Source organism: Antechinus flavipes, chromosome 3 (genome assembly GCF_016432865.1).
Source record: "Antechinus flavipes isolate AdamAnt ecotype Samford, QLD, Australia chromosome 3, AdamAnt_v2, whole genome shotgun sequence".
NCBI classification, from domain to species: Eukaryota; Metazoa; Chordata; class Mammalia; order Dasyuromorphia; family Dasyuridae; genus Antechinus; species Antechinus flavipes.
Window position 1 is genome coordinate 291,067,083 of NC_067400.1, and position 23,023 is coordinate 291,090,105.

At 33.2% G+C, this 23,023-nt stretch overlaps 2 protein-coding genes across 2 annotated transcripts in view; both read right to left on the bottom strand.

The window, feature by feature from the left end:
• IMPG2 (interphotoreceptor matrix proteoglycan 2) overlaps positions 1-3,565 on the bottom strand; it is a gene marked incomplete at its 5' end in the record, with an annotated part of 81,024 nt that extends 77,459 nt beyond the window's left edge. The window contains 1 exon segment of the mRNA XM_051990600.1: positions 3,223-3,565. Within this exon segment, the coding sequence (XP_051846560.1) occupies positions 3,223-3,565 (343 nt within the window).
• Positions 3,566-8,465: 4,900 nt separating this feature from the next.
• SENP7 (SUMO specific peptidase 7) overlaps positions 8,466-23,023 on the bottom strand; it is a 163,839-nt gene continuing 149,281 nt past the window's right edge. The window contains exons 21-24 of the mRNA XM_051985203.1: positions 14,565-14,608; positions 14,084-14,152; positions 11,684-11,834; positions 8,466-10,442 (exon numbers count right to left, since the gene is read on the bottom strand). Of these exons, the coding sequence (XP_051841163.1) occupies positions 10,305-10,442; positions 11,684-11,834; positions 14,084-14,152; positions 14,565-14,608 (402 nt within the window). The 3' untranslated portion in view covers positions 8,466-10,304. The remainder of the gene's footprint in view (positions 10,443-11,683; positions 11,835-14,083; positions 14,153-14,564; positions 14,609-23,023) is intronic.

The window sequence follows — 23,023 nt, forward strand, 5'->3', positions numbered from 1 at the left end:
ACTTCACTAATTTTGTGAACATAGGCAAATCACAACTATAGCTACCAATATTGACAGTTTTCTCAACTATAAAATGGGGATAACAATAGTACCTCCCAGGGTTGTTGTGAAGATTAAATATTTTTAAAGCAATCAACACAGTGCCTAACTACTTAGTGGGAGCTTAATAAATGCTTGTTTCCTTCTTTCAAAACTTTTTGACTGAATCAGATACCTATTAAAGAAGTTAGATTTCCTTGGAAACATAATGACCTCAAATTGGGACTGCTTATCTCCCTCATCCAGTTTACAACTACACACTTGGTGAAGATTTCTCATCTTTCTGTCAATATGCTTGAAAATCAACAGCTATATAAGGAGAACAGTTTGTCAGGTGTTTTGGCCACTGGAACTTTGCCAGTTTCCAAATATCTGGTTCCTGGGATAAAGTAACATTCATTTTACTCAGATTCCAAAATAATTACACTAAAAGAAGATTTAAAAGAAATTTTTAAACTCTTTTGCAAAGGCAATAACGTGGTTACAAAATTAACATCCTAAAGCACAGGAACAATGATTAGAAATTGGATGAGGTTGATTTAGGTTAGATATAAGGTTAAATTCCTTATAAACAAAAGTAGAATGGGCTTCCTTGACTTCCCCATGTAACTTTACCCACACTTTGGATGCCTTCAAGAAGAGGCTAGATAACTACTTTAATTATATATTATAGAAAAGGGAACCAACATTTACTAATGTTATTAATGTTTTGTAATTAATTAACACCTACTATGTACCAGGCACTATGCACTAAGCATTTTTCAAATCTGATCCTTATGCCCAATTGGTGAGGTGATAGATGTTACAATTCTCATTTTACAATTGAAGAAACTAAGGCAGCCAGAGGTTGTGACTCGACCGGAGTCATACATTGTCTGAGGCTGTATTTGAACTTTGGTCTTCCTGACTTCAGGGCTAGTAATATACCTATTGTGATACTCAGATGCCATTACATTAGAGTAAGGATCTTTTTATTGTGTGAAAGTTGGCCTAACTTATTACTGACATCCCTTGTAATTCCCTAACTATCTACCATGAAAAATATATTTTAATATAAAATTGTGTTATACAAGTAATTTAATAGTAATATAAAATGCAATTTTAATAGTTAAAAAAAAAGTCTAAATGAGATGATTCAGGCCAATTACAATGATCTTTGATGAGGAGAGCCATCAACACTCAGAGAGAGGACTGTGGGAACTGAGGGTGGATCACAACATGGCATTTTTACTCTTTTTGTTGTTGTTTGCTTGCATTTTATTTTCATTTTCATTTTTTCCCTTTTGATCTGATTTTTCTTGTGCAGCAAGATAATTATATAATATGTATACATATATTGGATTTAATATATATTTTTACCATGTTTAACATATACTGGATTACCTGCCATCTAGAGGAGGGGATAGGAGGAAGGGAAGGAAAAATTGGAACACAGGGTTTTGCAAGGGTCAATGTTGAAAATTATCCATGAATATATTTTGAAAATAAAATGCTTTAATTTAAAAAAAGTCCAGAATAAAGCTTAATAGAGACCTGGCTTTATCAGTACTTTCTATGACCCCAGTCCAGCTTTATTTACAATACAACCAAATCTTATCTTTTAATGTAGAGCTCTTTACTGACAAACTCTAGGTGATAAGCTTAGTGTACAATATATTAATTTTTCTTCAAAGAACACTCAGAAATTCATTTATATATTCTTAAGTAGGACTAGATGACCAAAAGACCAAAATTCCCTATCTAGAATTATAGACCTCACACTTTCCCCAGGTACTCATATAATATTAAAATATGCTAGTCTGAAATTATAGACTACTTTAAAAAAATAAAGTGTTACTTCTTTTAGGTTCATACAATAACTAAAATTTACAAAGTGGAAATGGATCTAAAGAAAATATCAATAGAAAAAGCATCTTGTCTTGATAGAAGCCCTAATAATGAAGTTCTACTTAACAAATATCTTTAGAGAATATATTATATAAAATAACTAGCATCTGGCCAAAAAGAGGTAAAATGACTGAGTCCAAGGTCACATTTAGTTATTTTTTTAAATGTTTATTTATTGTTGCATACACACACACACACATACACATATACATACAGATATACACATATGTACATATATAGAAAAACACACATATATATCTGTGTGTGTGTGTGTATGTATTTTTCTTGTGCAGCATATATATTAGGAGGTGGATAAAGTACTGAGCCTGGAGTTAGAAACATTCATCTTCCTTGGTTCAAATAAAGTCTTGATCACTAAGCTAGTCACTTAACCCTATTTGCCTCAGTTTGATCATCTGCAAAATGGGCTGGAGAAGAAAATGGCAAATCACTCTAATATTTTTGCGAAGAAAACTCCAAATGGAGTCAGGAAGAGTCAGATAGGACTGAAATTATTAAACAATAAATATTTTTATACATTGTTTTCCATCATCTCCCTCACCAAACCCTTTTAATAGAGGTTTAATAGAGGAAAAACATCTTAACAAAAGCCACAAACACATTCAAAGTGTCAAACAATATATCTCATATTTCACAAATGAAGTCTCCAGTCTCTCCTGAAAAATATACTTATCACTTCTCCATGATCACAAATAGTCATTTCATTTAATTAGATTTTGTCTTTCATTGTTGTTTTCATTTACATTATAATATTATTGGCAGTCGATAAATAGTAGGATTGGAAGAAATTCTTCAAACCCCATATCTAATATTTGAGTTAAAAATACTACATGTTTCTATAAATAGGTGTCTTTATAGTGATTGAAAATAGTTTGAACTCTTAAGTAGTTTAAACATTTTCTCTAAAACCTGGCTGGTGATGTTAATTTTCTCAGTAAGTCTTTTCTTCATACAAAAAACAAGAATCAAATTTAACCTAACCCTAACAAATTTGTCAAATTCTGACTGCCAATGAGGTTTTGTTGCATTTAATTTCATGTAGCTAAGTGGCTATCTCAGTAGATAGAATACAGCTATATGGCACATAGATAGCCAAGCCTGGAGTCAGGAAGACTCCTCTTCCTGAGTTCAAATATGGCTTCAAATACTTACTATTTTGTTTGCCTCAATTCCACATCTATAAAATGTGCTGGAGGAGGAAAATGGTAAATTACTCCAGTATTTTTACCAAGAAAACCCCCCAAGAAACATAAGAAAGCTCTTCTAATCTTTAACACAGAGTCTGTAGGGTGTGTATATTAGGAGCTGGAGAGTGTGAATACTTACCTCGGACTTTAAAATATTTCAAGTGGTTTGCCACAATCTGTGCCACAGTTTCATCTGGGCAAATTTTAACCCCATTAGGAAATAAAGTAGCTCGCTTCTGGCGGAATAATAGTTGCTGTTTATTTTTTCTGTGGTCAAGAGGCTTCTCTTCTGCATACAGAGGAACTGAGGGCTGTAAACTCATCCAGAATCGTGAAATTGAAACCTTCGATTCCTGGATCTTCTCTGAAGGCAAATAGGTTTGTGCTATGAAATAAAACCATAGGCAAATCTTTTGGATGAAAGATGAAAGATTACCCCAAATGAAAGATCAAACAATAGTATGTAACCAACAGTATTTAAACTATATATATATATATAGTTTAAATACTGTTGGTTAAACATATAAAGGACTGCTTGCCATCTAGGGGAGGGGGTGGAGGGAGGGAGGGGAAAAAAATTGGAACAGAAACGAGTGCAAAGGATAATGTTGTAAAAAAAAAAAAAATTACCCTGGCATGGATTCTGTCAATATAAAGTAATTATTAAATAAAAATTTTTTAAAAAATACTGTTGGTTACATACTATATAAATATACATACATATATATATACATAAACATATATATACATATATATATTTAAAAATGATCCAAGTATAAGATAACATATACAAAAGGGGGAAATTGAAGAGATAAATATTTGATCATTTTTCCACTTAGTATTTTCACTCTTTGGTGAACTTATTCTGAGGATTGTTAAGAGTTACTAAGATGAAATACACATCAAATATCAAAATGAGAGAAAAGAGAAAGCATTTTGCTTTTGGGTTTGTTTGTTTTTTAACATTCATTATTCAATGTATTAATAGGAGATCAAAGTTATTGCCCAATGTGTTGCTCAATTATTTTATACTACACTGTTTTGGGCTTCAGAAAGATTGATAACTACATGGAACTTAATGATCACTGGAAAAGAGCAGAACTTCCATGAGTTCCTTTTTTAAGTGACACTCAGATACTAATGGAGCTTTAAAATAGAAAAATCAAAATATGTCTTCCCCATTTGTTCTACATTTATAACTAAACACGCCTATACTACCTGACTTTCATCTGTTCTGAATTAATAATAGATGCTAGAAAGCAATCTTATTTTGATATATTACAAAATAATGAAAAGATCTCTCTAAAGGTTTTTCCCCCATTAGCCTGAGCATTCCTTTCCAGTTTGAAAATTATCAACATCTGAACTATCAGGCCTGAATCATCAGCAAAAATAATACAAAAGTGAAGTAAAAATATGTGAATTTGCTATGACTAAGGAATTACTAAAGCAAAAGGAAAGGTCTTTATTGAGATTCAAGATAGTTGAAACAGAACAAATACCAAGGATAAATACATTTGCTCTATATGCTTATCATTTATTCTATTTTTTTCAATTATCAGTTACTTAGATGAAAGTATTCTTTAAAAATTCTCTTATAATCACAGAAAAAAATGACATTACCTGTTAAAGTTTGAAGGTCACCTTCTATCAAGACAAATATCAAAATACCCAAAGAAGTTTTCCAAGAAAAAGAGAACATATTTGTTTGAGCTAAAAAAACAAAGGAACTTGGAGGTTAAGTACTTAAGCCAGAACTAAATCTTGAAATCTTCTGTGCCTTTACAGCAAAAAACCAAAACAAAACAAAACAAAAAAACTGTTATTAAAAATTAAATTTTGGTCTAGAGTATACTGCCAAGGCAGTATAAATTAGCCTAAAGTAAAATATTTCCCGCTCAATTTTCTTTTCCATGCAAAAAAAATTTTAACTTCTTTCCGGGAATAAAGTAGGTGCTGCAACAGGAAGAAAAACTCCTCTAGATAGCAGATGGCAGAGACGATTTTCTTTGTTGTTTTAATCTGTCTGCCTAAGCTCTTTACTGACACTCATCATGCTAAACAAGGACAATATGCCTCATATAATTCATTGAGTTTCTCTCTGCCTACAGATCAGGGAAGGTCTATAAGACATTTTTCTTTTCTGCCTTTCAAGATCCACAAATTAAAATGAACAATCAGTCAACTTCTATGGTTTTTACTGATTGCAAATGGCTTATAAATTTCAACTGACATTCTTGTTTACTTAATGATCTTTTTGCAGCCAATGAATACATCTATTTCACAAGCTCCATTTGTCTACTAAGAATTGAAGGCCTCTTAATGTTGCTTGTTTGCTACCAAATTTGAGACTTAAGATACTAATCAAGTAGCCTTCCTCTATCATTATGACATAACATATAATGCAATTCATATTTAAAGATATAGTAAATCAGACTCTTGGAGTTTGGAGGACTTTTGTCCCAAATAATTAGGAACCTTACATCAAATATAATCATAGGTTAAATTCTTGTTTTGTTTCATACTGGGCAAGTTCCACAAGAATAACAGGTAGTAACTATAACCTGAGAGAAATGATTATCAATAACCAATGATTTGAGGGGATCCAGAGTTCCCCTTTTTCTAATGTCCTCATTTCAAAGTTCATTCTCTGAAGCTCATTAAATAATTTTCTCCTCAATCATGGGTCAGATTCCATTCAACTTTACAAAGAATTTAATCTAAGGTGAGGAAGTTCTCTATGCTCTACTCAGGTTGGTTGGGATAAATTCTTTGATTAGTTTGCGCTAGGTTGGGGGTAATTTGGAAGTAAATGACTTTAAGTACATTAGAATAGATTCAGCACCTCATTGTAATATTTATTCTCTCTCACTATTTGTTGACCAAAGTTGATTGCCACACTCTGGAACATCTACTTTTCCAAGGACATTATAAAGGCTTATAAAGCCTTGAGTCCATTGCCATGATTGTCTTCGGCATTCAAGAATGTCACTGACTTCTTTTATTAAAATGCTAGCATTATTAATAAAATTATTAATTACACAGAAATTGTCTCTTGAACCTTTTAAACATAACCCTAGAAGACTAATGCTAAAACATGCTACCCACCTCTTTATGAGAATTAATGGACTTAAGATACAGAATGAGGTATATATTTTCAAATACAACCAGTTTGGTAATGTGTTTTGTATGGCTGTGCATATTTCTTACAAGGACTTGATTTTTCTTTTTTCTTTTTCAACTAGCGGAAAGGGAGTCCAAGAGGGAATAAGGATAGGGCAGCAAAAAGGAAGAATCGATGAGGCATTTTTTTCTAAAATGCAGAGAATGGAATGAAAATGAAGAAATAAGCACTAACAAGCAGGAGAGCTTTGATATCTACAGGAAAGCTCTTCTAAGTACCATATGAAAACTTCAATGAAGGCTGAATTTTTAGCCTCTAGAGCAGATGACAATGAATCTCAAGCCAGATGTATAAGGTACAATTTTAGCTTATTAAAAATTAGTTGTCACATTTTGGGGGAGAGGGTAGAAAATGGAAACTGTGGGATTGTAGCATGATAGCCATATTTCAAAGGTCTTAAAGAAAACCCATGTTTAATAAAATCCAGAGGAAAATTTAACTGGAATCAATTACTTGGAATTGATTCTTATTTGTGTAGTCAAAGAAATCAAAGAAAAGAGTTGAATTGGTGTTATTGGATTATAATTGTCCTTAAAGTTCTAAATGTTTTCAGTCTTTAAAGCTACTTTCCCTAAGGCAGCTAGGTATCACAATGTATAGAGCACCAGCCTTGAAGTCAGGAGGACCTGAATGCAAATCTGACCTCAGATATTTAACATGTCCTAACTGTGTGACCTTGGGCAAGTCACTTAGACCCAATTGCCTCAGGGGGGAAAAAAAAGCTACTTTCCCTTCAAATTCCAAAATGATTCATAGAATTGGACAAAATATAAGTTAGGAGATTTTAGAAACTAAATTGTGGATTCTCATTGCTACTGGTAGTTTTAGTAGTATGTAGCTTTTATAGAACTTTAATAATGATTTATAAAGTGATTATTTATATAATCTTATTTGATCATGTGAACAGTTAAACTTTAGTACTATGTATGAAGCATAGAGTATTTCTTGCTTCTGGACAGATTCATCATTACATAATCCATTTTTATTACCCTTTATATGAAATCAAAGTTTTATCAATGCAACAATCTTATTAATTAATGGGAAGTAAATTAAAGACCAATTTTTCTTTTCATGAAAGTTAATGAATTGCTATCTCAACAAACTAGTTCATTGCCTATTTTATTGTAGTCAATGTGTAAAATCTTTTTGATTAAAACATCTGTCACCTTACCATAGTAATAAGATCAATGAATTTGGGAGTAAGACAACATGGATTTGAATCTTAGTTCCATCATTTAATATCTGTAATATCAAGGGCAAATCAATTAAATTCACTGAGGCTTAGTTTCTTCAAATATAATAATAGAAATAAAGTTCTGCTCTATCTACTTTAAAGGGCTGTCATGAAGATCAAATAAAACAATAAGCATAGAGGTAATATGTAAACTGCCGAATTACTTACAAAGTATAATTAATAATGATGTTAATTTCTGAAAATAGCAAAAGGTCTTCATTTAAAGAAATTCCTTCTCCAAAATGGCCTAAACCTAGCTTTAATGACCGTGTTAGCACCCAGGACACCCCAGAATCAGCTGGAGTCAGGATAAGCAAAAGTCCCTAATCTTTATTCTCAGTCCTTAGACTCAGGATTAAACAAGATGGAAGCAGAATCTCCGTGACTCCCTTTCTCCCTCGTCTATCGCCAAGAGTGTTCCTGGCTCGTCTTACTCCACTCCCTAGTCCCTCCTACAATCCTCTACACACCAATCATTGAGCCAGTACAGATAGTGGAAAGGACCATTTTCCAAGCATATGCTCATAGAGTGTTGTCCAATCAGTAATTAGCCTCAAGTGCTCAGCAGTCCTGACCCTCAGTGCAGCAACCCAATAGTTTCAGCCCTCCTACCCCTAGCAGATTTGTAGTTATGCTTTAATAAGAATTAATAGACACCAAATTCTTCTTGCTGCCTCCCAACCCTTGAGTTGGCTAAAAGACTTGGTCTTCATTTTACATATCATTTATAAAAGGTAGTGAATCTAATCTGAATCATAGGTACACAAAAATACTTTTTATTCAGTATTATAAAATACTTTTTTAATTGTTTATAGTAATCAAGGTAGTATATTATATAATTTATTAAGCACCAACTATATGAAATGCATTGAGAATTATACAACTAAAAATCTACTCCATTATAAGGCTTAACTTACTTTAAAAAAACCACATTTATTTGATGAATTTAAAAACGTGTTTAATATCAAACACACTATTAATCATTCTCAAAACACAATATTTCCATCATCAATTGGTAGGGGAAGGGTAAGTTATTTTAACAAATCTTCAAAAATAATGACAGTGGTATCTTTGAAAAATGTACAAATGAAAATACTAAGAAAGCACAAGAAGATTTCTGTACTTGCTATATTCAAAATAAGATATACAAAATAATTAAGTCACCTAGAAAAATTGCCCCACAAATTGGGAATGACATATAATTATATTCCTCCTTATAATAGATCTCCAAAAGACAAATATTTTTAACAATATAAAAGTGGTGACAAAATTAAAAAAAGCCAAAGGTCACTGAGACATCACAACCTTAACCATATTACTTAGAATAAACTGTTTGACCTTTCTGTCTCACCTCTAATGGCTTCAGTTTTCCTTCCTTCCAATTATGATAAAAATCCAAGAGAAATCTGAGTTGGGAGATTAAAATTATATTCTTACAAAAAGTTCTTATCTGAGAAAATGGAATATGATTATCTGTCTTCCTCAGAATATTTCTGATAATATCAGAGTGAATTATATTTAACAGATAGTCATGAAGTCTAGTCAGATATAATCCCATCAGGATCACAAAAATTCAGTAAAATTTTGCCTGAATATGTACTGAAGAACTAAGCTCTCCTAGGAAAGCCTCTGGGGAAGAAAAAATATTATATTAAAAGGATGAAAACAATTTTTGCTTTATTGGCAAAAAAAAGTTCGGTAGATAGATTTTTAAAATGCATATTGAGTTCTAATAAACTAATGAGTAAGTCTGGACAAATGTGAATACTTAGCTTGTTAAAGTTCTAAGCATATAGAAAGCAAATGAGAACAATTTTATCTTCATAAAAGTGAGTTCTCTTTTTCAATAATGGGGTGTGTATACTCATACAATGAATGAGTAAGTATTTCTATCTTATTTTACAAAGGTATCAATGAATATAATGTTTTTAAAAAGTATTCAGATTGTGTTTCTTAAAAGCCAAACTAATTTTCCAATTTTAAAAAGAAAAATGAATTCACATTTAAAAGAAAAAACTATAATTCTTAAGTTTTTTCACAATTTCACCCTAAATAAAAAACTGCTTATTCCCCAATCTCTTTAAGTAGCTGAAAGAAAAAAACTGTTGCAACTAAAGCAGAATGGAATTATTACCTAACTAGGGAATTGACCAAGTACATGATGTTTGAGTAGGTTTTTACCACCTCACATTAAGAGCTTTTTATTTTATATTATACAGAAGTAATGCCATAAATGGCATTCAACAATAATTGTTTTAAAATACACAGTATTCATAGGGCATGCTTGAGTTGCAAAAAAAAAAAAAAAAAAAAAAAGAAGCTGCAATGTGAAGTGACTTGCCAAGGATGGGTTTGGTACCAAAGGAGTAAGTGGTCCTGTGCCCAAAATCTTGTGCAGGTTAAAACCATATAGTGGTTTGTTGTTGGTGTTTTTAATCACTTATTAAAACATTCTCACATCACATATGTTGATTGCATAGTTCAAGCATATTCACTGAAAAAAAATATGAAATATTTATCAAATTTTAATTTCAACCTAACAACTTTATCTACATTCTCCCCCTATCCACCCCTTTATCCCCATCTATCAGATCCAAACAAAATCAATTAATTATACAATTTAAATAATTTTGAACAATTTACAAAATAATCACAAGGTGTTTTCTTCTTTGCAAGCAGGATAGCACAAATGCTGGTATATAGCTTTCCAGTAATCTCTTAAAACACCAGTTCCACATCCATTAATGATGAATTAACTATTATTGCCCTTCTGTTGCTGTAAATGAAGTTTCAGAATCAGTTCCCGAATATCATCCCGCTTGGCCCTTATCACCTGACGAGGAAACCATTTCTCCAAGTGCAGGGGTAATTCAAAATTAATAATAGGATCCTAAAGACAGGAAACAGAAGACTTAATTACTTTAAGAAAACATTTCAAATTTTTATAATCATGTAATTCAACATGAAAAATCATTAAAATAGGAAAAAGGAATTCATTGATTTTAAAGTATTATAATATCATGCACAGGAAATATAGATTAACATGACAGAGCTGGAAGAGGCTTTAAAGATTATCTAGTCTGACTCATTAATTTTACAGATACATAAATTGAGACCCAGAAAGTTATGTTTTGAAGATTTAATAGCTGTTCAGTAGCTGAGCAGAAAAAGAGTTCCAGGTCACCTGATTCCCAGTTCACCATTTTTTTTATGCTGCCTAATAACAGGGACTGCTAGTCTCCTGCTAATTAAATTCCTTTGGATAGGGTAAAGGCAGATTTATTAGACAATATACTAATTAGACTAATTAGGCAATGTATTAGACAATACTACTAATATAATACTATCAATATTGTACTAATATTATTTGTATGATACAATGTCATATTCAACATTATCATGTATCATATCAATGCTATCATGAATCATATACAATAAGAGAAAGGAAAATCACAAAATGACACATATTTAATGAAAGCCAATAGTATACATTGCTCCAGGCTAACCAACCCCCACAACTTCCCAGTGATTCAAAATATTCATTTTATTTTCAAAAGAAAATTTATGTGTATGTGTGCTTTTAGAGAACTTCTAAGCAGATGATTTGAGACCCATTCATGCAAGGAAACATGCAGGTTCTGAGCTGATTAAATTCATGATGGTCTTGCTCAGATTTCAAAGTCCCTAAATGGTGACAATCATACATGAAATAATGAAACCACAGCACTTAACCCAAAGGTGATTCTTAATCTCCGTGTTTGTAGAAGCAATAACTCCTCCTTGTTGTCCCCTTATCACTATCTGATTATATGTATTGGGTTTCAGTGTTAAAGACAAAGTGTTATTCTTCATAGTGCATACTAACCATTAATTTCACTAAATCCTTATTTCACTAAACATTTTAAACATGCATATCATATATTATTTGATAAATTACTTTACTACTAATTTAAATGTATAATTTACATTTCAAATTATGATATAATCGATATTTATATGCAACATTATGAAATCTTTAGAAAAGATGTTCAGAAAAAAATTATTTTAAAAACTGTTACATAGCAACTCCAAATTATCCCTACTTCTTAGTTCCATAAAAATCCAACAAATAATCTAATTAATTCCATATACCTTGAAGAAGCTTTCCACATATTGTAGTAAATATACTCCACAATCACTGCTATTATCTTGCTTAGGAACTTTAGGACACAAGTCAACCATATTTGTTTTGCTGAATTCACGATGTGTTTTTCTTCTAACTTCCCATTCTACTTCCAAGTATCTGGAACCAATAATGAGTAGAGTAATTCAAATAGAAATTGTTTTTGTCTCTATGCAGCAGGTTCAAAGATTAAAGAATGACATTTATTGCTGAATTTAATATCTCAAAATACCTAAAGATAAACTTGACTGTACAAAATTATATTGCATGTATTTATTTACAGGTCAGGTTATTTTAAAAGTGCTATGCAATTAAGTAAAATTTCACATTAGTATAGCTTATTATATTTATATTCAAGTCAAATGTTCAAAGCCATTAGTGTATCTTGTGGGCCAGGAGGCAATTTAACTTCACATCTCCCAAATCCAGAGCAAATAGTCACAAAAAGAAAGATGGAATCTGGAGGTATTCTCAAAAAATACCATATCCAATAGTCTTGGTATATTGCTAAGTCAATCTATTATAAAGAAAATGTTATCCTTTCACACCAAATATATAGCCTCAAATTTTAAAGTTCAAATGTTTCCTTCCTCAAATTTAAGAAATACATACTTTTATTTCCTACAGGGACTAGGTATATATTTAAAATTTTTTTATTTTTTAAATTTCATAATTGAAAGGTACTCCAGAAACCATCTAGTCCAACCCATACCTGAATATCCCCTACAACATAATCAGGAAGAGATCAGATTGCTTAGTCTGCTTGAAGAAAAAGAAATTGTTGACTAAGAACTCAATGAGAAATCCATTATCTTCTTAGTCAGTCACTACATTTTTAGATACCTGTAATTACTTCTAGTTCTGTCTTCTAGGTGCAAGCAAAACAAAGTCTATTTTCTTTTCCACAGCACAATCCTTCCAATACTTGCAGACAACAAACTAGTATGTTCTCACCAGCTTTTTCAGGCTAAGCATATATAGTTCCTTCAAACATTCCTAAAATATGGCACTCAGAACTGACTACAACATTGCAGATGTGGCCTGAACTCAGAAAAATATAAAAAGACTATCACCATCTTAGTCCTGAACACTGGGTCTTTCTTAAATCAATTTAAGATTAAAGTACCTATTTGGGTGTTAATAGCACACAGGTGACTAATTTTGAATTTGAAGTCCACTAATAACCAGGTTTTTTTCAACTGAATTGATATCTTGTATTCATGACAATGATTTTCTGAACCTAAGTATTAGCTTTTATGTTTGTTCCATTAAAACTGTACTTAGGAGATCCTGCTCACAGTAATATCTTTTACAATCCTAAATCTTGCTTCCATTATATTAGCTGTTTTCAGCTTTCTGACTAGCAAATGTAATACAAATGTCATCTATGTCTTTATCCAACTTACTGATAAAAATATTAAAACAACACAGGTTTACATAAAGATCCCTGGGAAACTCTACTCTAAATCTTTAAAAGTTAATGGTAATTTGGAAGCCAGCCATTTAGCCAGCTCTAAATCTTACCTATTATACTCTTGTAGCTCCTGTATCTCTAGTTTGATCAGAAGCTAGAATTTATTTGTCAAGTGGTTTGTTAAAATCTAGATAAATTATATTTGGAGCATTCTCCTGATCTATTACTCTAGGAACCCTGTCAAAAAAAAGGAAATGAGTTCATTTGACATGACTTATTCTTGATGAAGCTATACTGGCTCTTAATGATCAGTTTCCTTTTATAGGAATTTTATTTTAAATAAAAATTTAAGGAATACAAGCTCAGTGATTTCTAGTTTGGAGATTTCACTCTCTTTCCCCTTACCCTTCTTTAAAATCAAAACATCTATCCTTCAAAAACCCTGCAGTCCTTCTCCCCTAATACACATTCTTTCAAAGATCAATGGCAGTGGCTTTTCAAAGTTTAAAGACATAATGCTCATAAATCTTACTTCAAAGTTAAACTAAAAAAAAATTAGAAAAATGCAAAGTAACTGTAAAATTAATTAAATATATTTATAGTAAAACAATATTAATTTACAATTAAGAGGTTTTTAATTTAAGAAAATTACCATCTTGAAAATATCTTTTTAAAATGCTGCATCAATTACCATCAGTATTTAGTAGATATATATTTCTTCAAAATTCTTCCTTTAATTGCTAACAGTTTTTCATCATTTTTGTTAAAAATCAGTTGAGAAAATACTTTAGTAATTAGTATTTAACAATGATAAAATAACCTCACCTACATACATTCAAAATTAAAAACTGACATGTTATTAGTCCTTTCTTTTGGTTTGGAGTTGCAAGTTTACCTGTCAAAAACTCTCAAGAAAAGTTTCCCCAGTTATAGAAATGGTAATAATATTACTCACTCTCTCAAAATCTGAACTGTATTTTGTACAGAACCAGCTTTCAAGGAATCTAATATGAGAATGCATGGTCTGTGAAAAAGAAAAGAAAAATGTTAAGTTAGCAGCATTTATACACGCATGAATTTTGTCTCCTACCTAAAAGACTGTGCAGACAAGAGATGACCTCCAACATCACTTTCTTTTGTATAGAACCCCATCTTCCCTCTTAAGTGTCTCCTTCTACAGATGGCCTTTCCTGATCCCCCATTGAGTTGTTTTTGCTCTTTCTGGATTGAAATTACTCTTCATTTACTCTCTATATGTTATGTACATACTCATATATGTACATATAGCTTTATTCAAGTTGAATATAAGCTAGAGAACAGGGGCTGTTCCCTAGTATCTTTGTGTTCCTAGTATCAGCAAAGTGCCTGATATTCAAGAAATGTGTGTTGCATTGAATTAAGTGCACAACATATATTTAACTGTAAAATATACATACCTTTTGCACATTTTCTTTGATTCTGGTGTAGTCTTGAGGGTACCCTGAAATAACATTACACATTTACTTTTTGTATATTTTTCTCCAGTAAAGCTAATTTAGACAAATGAACATTCCCAGTACCTATTATTTTTTAAATAAGAGGTCTAAAATACTTTGGTTTGAAAACTTCTAATGGCCTAGTGGTATTTTTTTTTTCAGATCAGTAGGATATTAGTAAGTCACTTTAATAAAAATCACAATACCTCAAGGTTAAAAGGGACTTTATAGATAACCTATTTCAATATGACTGACAAGTAGTTTTCTGATTTTTTTATCAAAAATATCCAAAGAAAAGAAATCCATTACTTATTGAGAAAATCAGTTACCTACTAAGATAACCTTATTATCTAAAGAGATGGGTCAAAAAAAATCTAAGCAGTAGTACATTTAATCTATCTTCTTATCTTCAATTTCACAGGCTTCTCTTATTTTCAGACTCTGACACCAAGCAGGACAAGTTGAATTTCTCTTCCAAAGAGCCCTTCAAATACCTCTTCAAATACCTTGAAATTGCTAGAAAAGTCTCTAGTTTCTTCAAGCTATCCTCCTTTAGATTTTTTCCACTTTTATAATGCCCTAAAATATAGTGCCCAAAACTGAAAACAATACTCCAGATATGATCTGATTAGGATAGAGTACAGCAAGACTATCATTTCCCTTGCTTTGGACATATTTTTCTAATCATATTAAGTTTTTTGACTGCCATATTATAATGTCAATTAAGTCATGTATAACTAAAATCCCTTATCTTTTTCATATGAAGTATTATTTGCAAACATGTCTTTCCATTCTTTATTTATTTATCTTTTATCAGAGTTAAGGTCTTTACACATTTAACCCAACCAAACTTTGTTTTGATGAAGTTCATCATCATCAGGGAAATTAATTTAGCCTGTGAAACCAATTTAGGTACTCACTCTGGTGCCCAAAGTAATGAGTATTTATTCCTGCTATCCACAGAATCACAATTTTAAAAATGGAAAGGACTTTAGTAATCATTTACTTTAATTTATACATCAAAGGAATTCCCACTATACCATATGCAAAAGAAGTCATCAGGCTAGCCATTCCTCTGCAAAGAGGGGAAAATCCATAATCCCTCAAGGCAGTCCATTCAATTTTTAGACAACTCTGATTTTTCTAAGTTTTTCCTGATATTAGGCCTATTGTAACTTCCAATTATTATTCCAAATTCTGTCTTTGAGGGTCAAATACAAGTCAAATCCTCTTCAACATGACAATCCTTCATATATTTGCAGCTATCATGTCAAACACCATTCCCAAATCTTCTTTTTTCTAGGTTAAACATGCTCCAATTCTTTCAACTAATTGTCCTATGACATAAAATCTAGACATTTCCTAATCCAGGAAACTATCTCTTTTCTTATTCAGTCCAAGATGGCATTTTTTTGGTTATCACATTGCACTGTTGAGACATGTTGCACTTGTACTCTATTACAAAATGCCTGAATCTTTTTCAAACTACTAACTAAGCATAATTCCCCCAATTTTATATTTATGGAACAGATTATCTGAATCCAAGTATAATATTTGTGGTGTTCTCTTCTTTTTCTAAAATATAATGGTTCTCTGGGAGCAGATTTCTTGGGGAGGTTTCTGGAGGCAGCCTTAGTTTCAGTTCCAAGTAATAATCACTCCAAATGCAGTCAGCTGTTAAAGTAGCTCTTTATTGTCTCTTCCAAAATAGCCCAGTTAGCTTTCCTTGGGTCCGAGAGCTCTCATTGCTAGTCTTTTGCTTCTGCCAGCTTCTGCCTCTAGCTCAACTCCGACTCCTGGCTTCTCAATCCCCTCAACTGAATCTTCACTGACTTGTGGCTCTCAATATCTCCAATTGACCCTCGCTGAGCCTGAGAGCTTCTTATATATGATCTCTTAAAGGTGTGAACCAAAAGGTTGACTCCTCCTCTGAGAGAGTGGGATTGTGGGAGGTGTAAACTTGGATATCTCCCGACTTGTGAACTCCAATGTGTGATCCAATGTGTGAACTCTCAAAGATGTAAACATAAGAATTGTTTCTATCAATTCTATGACTTAATACTTTGTAAGGATTCGCTCTAATGTATGAACCAATTACATAAGCATTGTTTCTATCAACTCTAGTGACATAACACCATGTAAGGATTCTAACAAATATTTATGCCTACTGAATTTCATTTAATTAGATTCAGCCCAGTACTCCAACTTGTCAAAATCCTTTTAGATTCTGTCATATATGTTAGTTTTCTCTTAATTTGGTGTTATCTGCAAATTGAGTAAATATGTTATCTACAAGTCACTATCTCAGAGTCAAGCAAAGGTGCCTGGGTGCACTCTACTGGAGATCCTTGGCCAATAATATTGAACCATTAATGCAACTATTCTTGGAGTACAGTTATCAAACTCGTCTAAACAGAGAATCCATCTAATCATGCCTCATCTAAGTCCACATTTTATGCTCTTTACTTGCTCATTTATTTTGAGTATCAAAATACCTTTTAAATCACTTTTGTTCCATCACTTCCAGAGTACAGATCTTTCTTGGTGAATACAATGGAAGTTTAGTAAGAGCTGAGCAGAGCTCTACTTTTCCCCTTTTGTCAATTTCCATCATTCCTTCTACTCCCTGAAGGCCCAATACCATTTTTAATTTCCTTTTGAGGCAGCCAGGTAGTTCAGTAGACAAGTAGATAAAGTGCTGGGCCTGGAGCTAGAAAGTCTTCAGTTCAAATATGGCACCAGACACTTACTAGCTATGTGATATGGCAAATGGCAAATAGTAGAAACCATTCCAATATCCTTGCCAAAAAAACCTCATGGACAGAAGGGTCCATAAGGTCACCAGGAGTCAGTTATGATTGAACAATTGAATGACAATAACAATAATCTTTCTTTTGCTCCCAATATAATGAAAATCCTCTCTTTATCCTTAATTTCCCTCAGCAACCTCACATTCTGAGTTTCTGGCACTATTTTTACAGAATGACGATGTTCTTACATTCATCTTCTCTTATTTGGCGTTACTTCCATTTCTATAAATTTATTTTTAAAATGCAATTGATTGAACAAGTTTCCTTTGCATCCACATGGGTCTCTTCAAACAAATCCTAGCCAAATCGCACAGTGGAGAGAGCCGTGGACTTGGAATCAGAAAGACCTGAGTTCAAATCCTGCCTCAGACACTAGCATTATAATCCTCAGTATTTAACTCATTTCCGTCAATTTCCTCATCTGTAAAATAGGGATTAACAACAATACCTATCAGTCAGTGTTGTGAGGATCAAATGAGACAATTGTAAAGTATCCAACAGAGTGCCTGGCACATAATAAGTTTTTAATAAAAACTTATTTCCTTCCTTCCTTTTTTCCTCCTCACTGGAATTTTTTTTCCTTTGTATCTTCATAATTTCATTTTATCTTGTCAGTTGAGGTCCAGTGGTTTAGTCCATGAAATCCTACCAATCTTTTTCTTTGAACCCATTCAAATATGCTTCCCCAAAAATCTAGAGTGCATATACTTTCCTTTCATAATCATAAACTCTAAGAGGAAGTAGTCACTACTCATAGGGTTTCCCAGCACCCCAATAGTAAGAATTAGATACAGAACAAAATTTCTCCTTGTTCATTTTTCCCACCCTTTGAAGGATAAAATTAACACTAAGGCAAACCAAAGAATTTTTCCTCCTATTTTTAGTCCTACTACTTTTCAGTAGATGTCTAAATAATTTAAATCTCCCATCACTACCATATCACATCTTTGTGGCTGGCATCAGATCTATTTCCCAAATAATCTATTTCCTCTTTCTAAAGGGAATTTTCAGATGACACCTAAAATAGACTTTTTTTTTTAGCCAGCCTAGAAAATTAAATAATTTTCTAAAACTTAGAACTGAAATGAGACAAATAAGATCACTAATTCTATTTCAGATCCCTCTTTATAACATAGAGGTAATCCTGAGTTATGTCAGCACAGTGGAGACTCTGGTCTTGGACACAAAGGTCCTGTTATCTGAGAATAATCTTACCTAAGGAGAAAAAGAATGCAAGCTTTTAGAATATTTATTAACATAAACTGGTCTTACTCTAGTTGTGAGATATTTGTGCAATGATCAACAATTTGATACACTACTAAAGGAATGTGAGAATTGCAAATTCTCACAACAAAATGAAACCAGGAGATATAAAGAACTTTCAGCTTAGTGAAAGATGGTTCACAGATCTCTTTAGATGGACAAATAAGTTGGTATTGGTACCAAATAATTCATAGGACTAGTTTCATCATGTCTCTAAAAATGTAATTTCATGAGACATTTGAATATTTCATCTTTGGAGTGCTCATGATGATTATAGGCAAGGAAACTAACATGAAGGAAGTTTTAGCATATGCTCCAATATCTGCCACAGAAGAAAAAATACTAGAGAAATCCTAAAATAAGCTTAACAAAATCCTTTAAACCAAATGAAGCAAATATTTTTATACTGAATAAGGATTGTTTCACAGTCATGATCTTCTCCCTCCAGACCAGCTAATAAAATCAGAAAAAGTAAGGGACCAAAAAAACAAACAACAAGGTAACAAGGTGTTAATGTTTCAAATTCAATGCAAAGACATGGCATTATTCATTGTTTTCTTAATGAAATTAGAAAGATGGCCAATGGAAAGCATTTCAAAATCTAAAGAGACAATTAAGGCAGTTGAGGCAAAAAACAGTTTTGTGCAGTTTGATCCCTCTGCCTCTACCAGAAGGGAAAAGGAGGAGAAAGAGGTGACTTCTCTCTCTTCCTCCTCTCCATTAACCATGGGGTTTTTCACTGAAGCTACTGATCCAGTAGGAAGCAAAAAACTTGGAAGCAGGAAGCAAGGAACATGACCTATGACAGCAGTGAAGTTGATTATTAATACAAGTGCACAATACCCCTGACAGTTGAGAGTCAAATTGCCTAAAGAAGCATAGCCAAAGAACCCAAGTAACTTTAATTTTAACCCCTAGTGATACTGTGTCTAGGGATAATCTTGAATGAGGACATCATGAGAACAGAAAGATGATGAAGAGCACATAGTTTCTGAAATATGAATTCTGTCCCTAATAGTATACTAAGTTTGTGCTCACAATGGCCACATATACAATGTGTATATATATACATATAGAGAGAGAAATATATAGTATATAGAATATATATACGAGTATATAGAAAAGGAGACCCTAGGTTTATGGGGGAATGTTTTATAGCTATTGTTCTTATTGTGATTTTTTTAAACAAATGCTTTTGCTTTGAGTTATGTATAATTATGAAAGTTAAATGTACCTGTGGGGCTAGTAAGCAACTTTTTTAAAAGATACATAGAGAATCTAACCCAACCAAGATAGAAAAAGCAAGGTGGAAAGTGAACTTTCCTAGAGAATGCTATGTACACTTTGAAATTTGGTTACTTAAATGCAAAACTTAGCATGGGAAAGAAGATGAATATATTTTTAAAATATGAAAATTTTGTTCATAATTAATAAGTGAAAGATATTAAGATTATTCAGAAACCCCATATCTACATGTGTCGTATGTGTATGTGTGTGTGTGTGTGTGTTTTCTATGAATATAATATACTACATAAATCTGTTTCAAAAAAAGAAAATGTACTGGGCATAGTGAGCATGGAACATAATCACAAAAAATGAATTTGCCTATATATTGCCTAAAAATGACTAGTTTCTAAGTTGGTAATCATTTGTACTAGCAGAACAATTGACTACAGAAATAGTCAATATTAAAGTAAAGTGAAAATAGACAACTAAGACAAAGCTGTTTGCAATTTCAATAATCTTAATCCAAACTATTTAAGCAATGTGTTGACTTTGAAAAATGAAAAATTTATAAAAGATATAAATTGACTAATTTTCTTAGAAAAGTTTAACCAAAGTTATTAGTTTCCAGAATAAAGAGGCCAAAAGAGCACAAACACTGATCCAGTTAACAAATTTTTTAATTATTTTCTAAGCAAAATAACTCAGCAAACAGACAACATCAGCACAACTGTCTTTGTATACATTATATAGAAGAATGGTGGAAGATGATGTATAAGCAACATAATATCACAAAAGAGTAAAAAGAACCTCCAGTTAAGATGGCAACATGTATGGTTGCAGAAGAGCCCAGCACAAACTCCAGCAAAGATCTAAATTAGACATAAAATCAAAAAATGATTGAGAAATCTAAACAAAACAAAACAAAAACCAGTAAGGACCTACATCCAACACAAGAAAATAACAAAAAGACAGAAAGATGTTTGTGACTACTGAAAAAAAGGCTTCACTAGAAAGTCTGCATGAGCACAATTAAACAGAACTGAATCTTTCTAGCACAATAACTGAAGATGTATACAGTGTTTTAACTTGGTATGATAAGATAAGGTGAGAAACCGGACAGAAACAAATGTATTGTGCTCTGGGGCAAGGGATATTCCAAGGAAGTTGAAACCCTGCAGTACTTTGACTGGGGACACTCCAGAGAGGCCAGAAGCCCGCAGTACTCTTGACTATGAACACCCCAGGAGGGCATGACACTTGGATTCTGATTAGTGATACTTTATGAAGACCACAATATTCAGAACATAGACATAGGAGAAAAGTGAAATTGTCAAAAGGGAAGGAAGGAAAATGTCAAAAGGGAAGGAAGGAAGGGAAAGAGAGAGAGGAGACAGAGAGAGAGAGAAATGTAAGATGTTTAACTTTGTTATAAATGATCTAGAAAACAAGTCAAGAAGAGAGAATTTAGGAAATAGACTCACTAAAATTCAAAATTAAACCAAAAAACTGCCAAAAAAAAAAAAGTTTTAAGAAACCCACCCAGATATATTTGAATCAAAAGGAAAATTGAATCAAAAGGAAAAAGGAAGGGAGGGAAGGAAAGGAGGGAGAAAAGGAAGGGAGGGAAGGAAGAGAAGGAAGGACAGAGGGAGGGAAGGAGGGAAGAAGAGAGGGAGGAAAGGAAGGGAGAAAGAGGGGAGTGAAAGAAAGAAGGGAAAGAAGGTAGGAAAGAAGGAAGGAGGGAAGGGAGGGAGAGAGGGAAGGGAGGGAGAGAGGGAAGAAAGGAGGGAAAGAAGGGAGGAAGGAAGAAAGGAAGGAAGTAAAAAAGGGAGAGAGGAAGGGAGGGAGAAAAGGAAAGAAGGAAGGAAGGAAGGAAGGAAGGAAGGAAGGAAGGAAGGAAGGAAGGAAGGAAGGAAGGAAGGAAGAAGGAAGGAAGGAAGGAAAAAAAAAGAGGAAAGAAGAAGGAAGGAGGGAGGGAGGAGGAAAGGAGGGAAGGAGGAAGGAAAAAGGGAAGGAAGGAGGGAAAGAGAGAAGGGAGGAAGGAGGAAGGAGGAAGGGAGGGAGGAAGGGAGAGAGGGAAGGAGGGAAAGAGGGAAGGAGGAAGGAAGGGAGAAGGAAGGAAGGAAGGAAGGAAGGAAGGAAGGAAGGAGGAAGGAAGGAAGAAGGAAGGAAGGAAGGAAGGAAGGGAGGAAGGAAGGAAGGAAGGAAAAGAGGGAGAGAGAAAAGGAAGGAAGGAAAGGAGAGAGAAAAGGAAGAAGGGAGGGAGGTAAGAGGGAAGAAAGGAAGGGAGGGGGAGGAAAGGGAAGAGAGAAGGGAGAGAGGGAAGGAAGAAAGGAAAGGGAGAGAGGGAAGGGAGGGAGGCAAGAAGGAAAAGGGAAGAGAGGAAGGGAGGGAAGGGAGGGAAGAGAAGGACAGAGGAAAGGAAGGAAGGGAGAGAAGGAAGGAAGAAAGGAAGGGAGGAAGGAAGAGAAGGAGGGACAGACGGAGGGAGGGAAGAAAGGGAGGGAGAAAGGAAGGGAGGGAAGAAGGAAAGGAGAAAAGGAAGGGAGAGAAGAAGGAAGGAAGAAGGAAGGGAGAAAGGAGTGAGGGAAGGGAAGGAGGGAAGAAAGGAAGGAAGGAAGAAGGGAGGGATGGAGGGAGAAAGAAAAGGAAGGAAGAAATGAAGGAAGGGAATGATGGAGAGAGGGAAGGGAGGAAGGAAAAGAATAATGTTGATTCCTTCTGTTTCACCTCTTCTTAGAAAAGGAAAAAAGTGAATAAAACATAAGAGGATATGATGAAGAGGAAAGCTGAATGGAGTAAAGAGCAGAATACATCAATATGGTATTTACAAGAAACATATTTGAAATATTAAAAATTCATAGAGAGTAAAAATGAGGAGTTGAAGAAGAATTTATTATGAATCAGGCAAATAAATAAGCAAGTATAGCAAGTATTACCTGAGACAAGATAGCAGTAAAAATAAACATGATTTAAAAGAGGCAAGTGGAGAAAATGTATTATGCTTAAAGGCACCTGAGATAATGAAAATGTTAGTGCTTTTATATATGCACCAAATGCCATAGCATGTGATAACTAAATCACAGAAAGAAATATGTAATAAAACCATAATCACTGAAC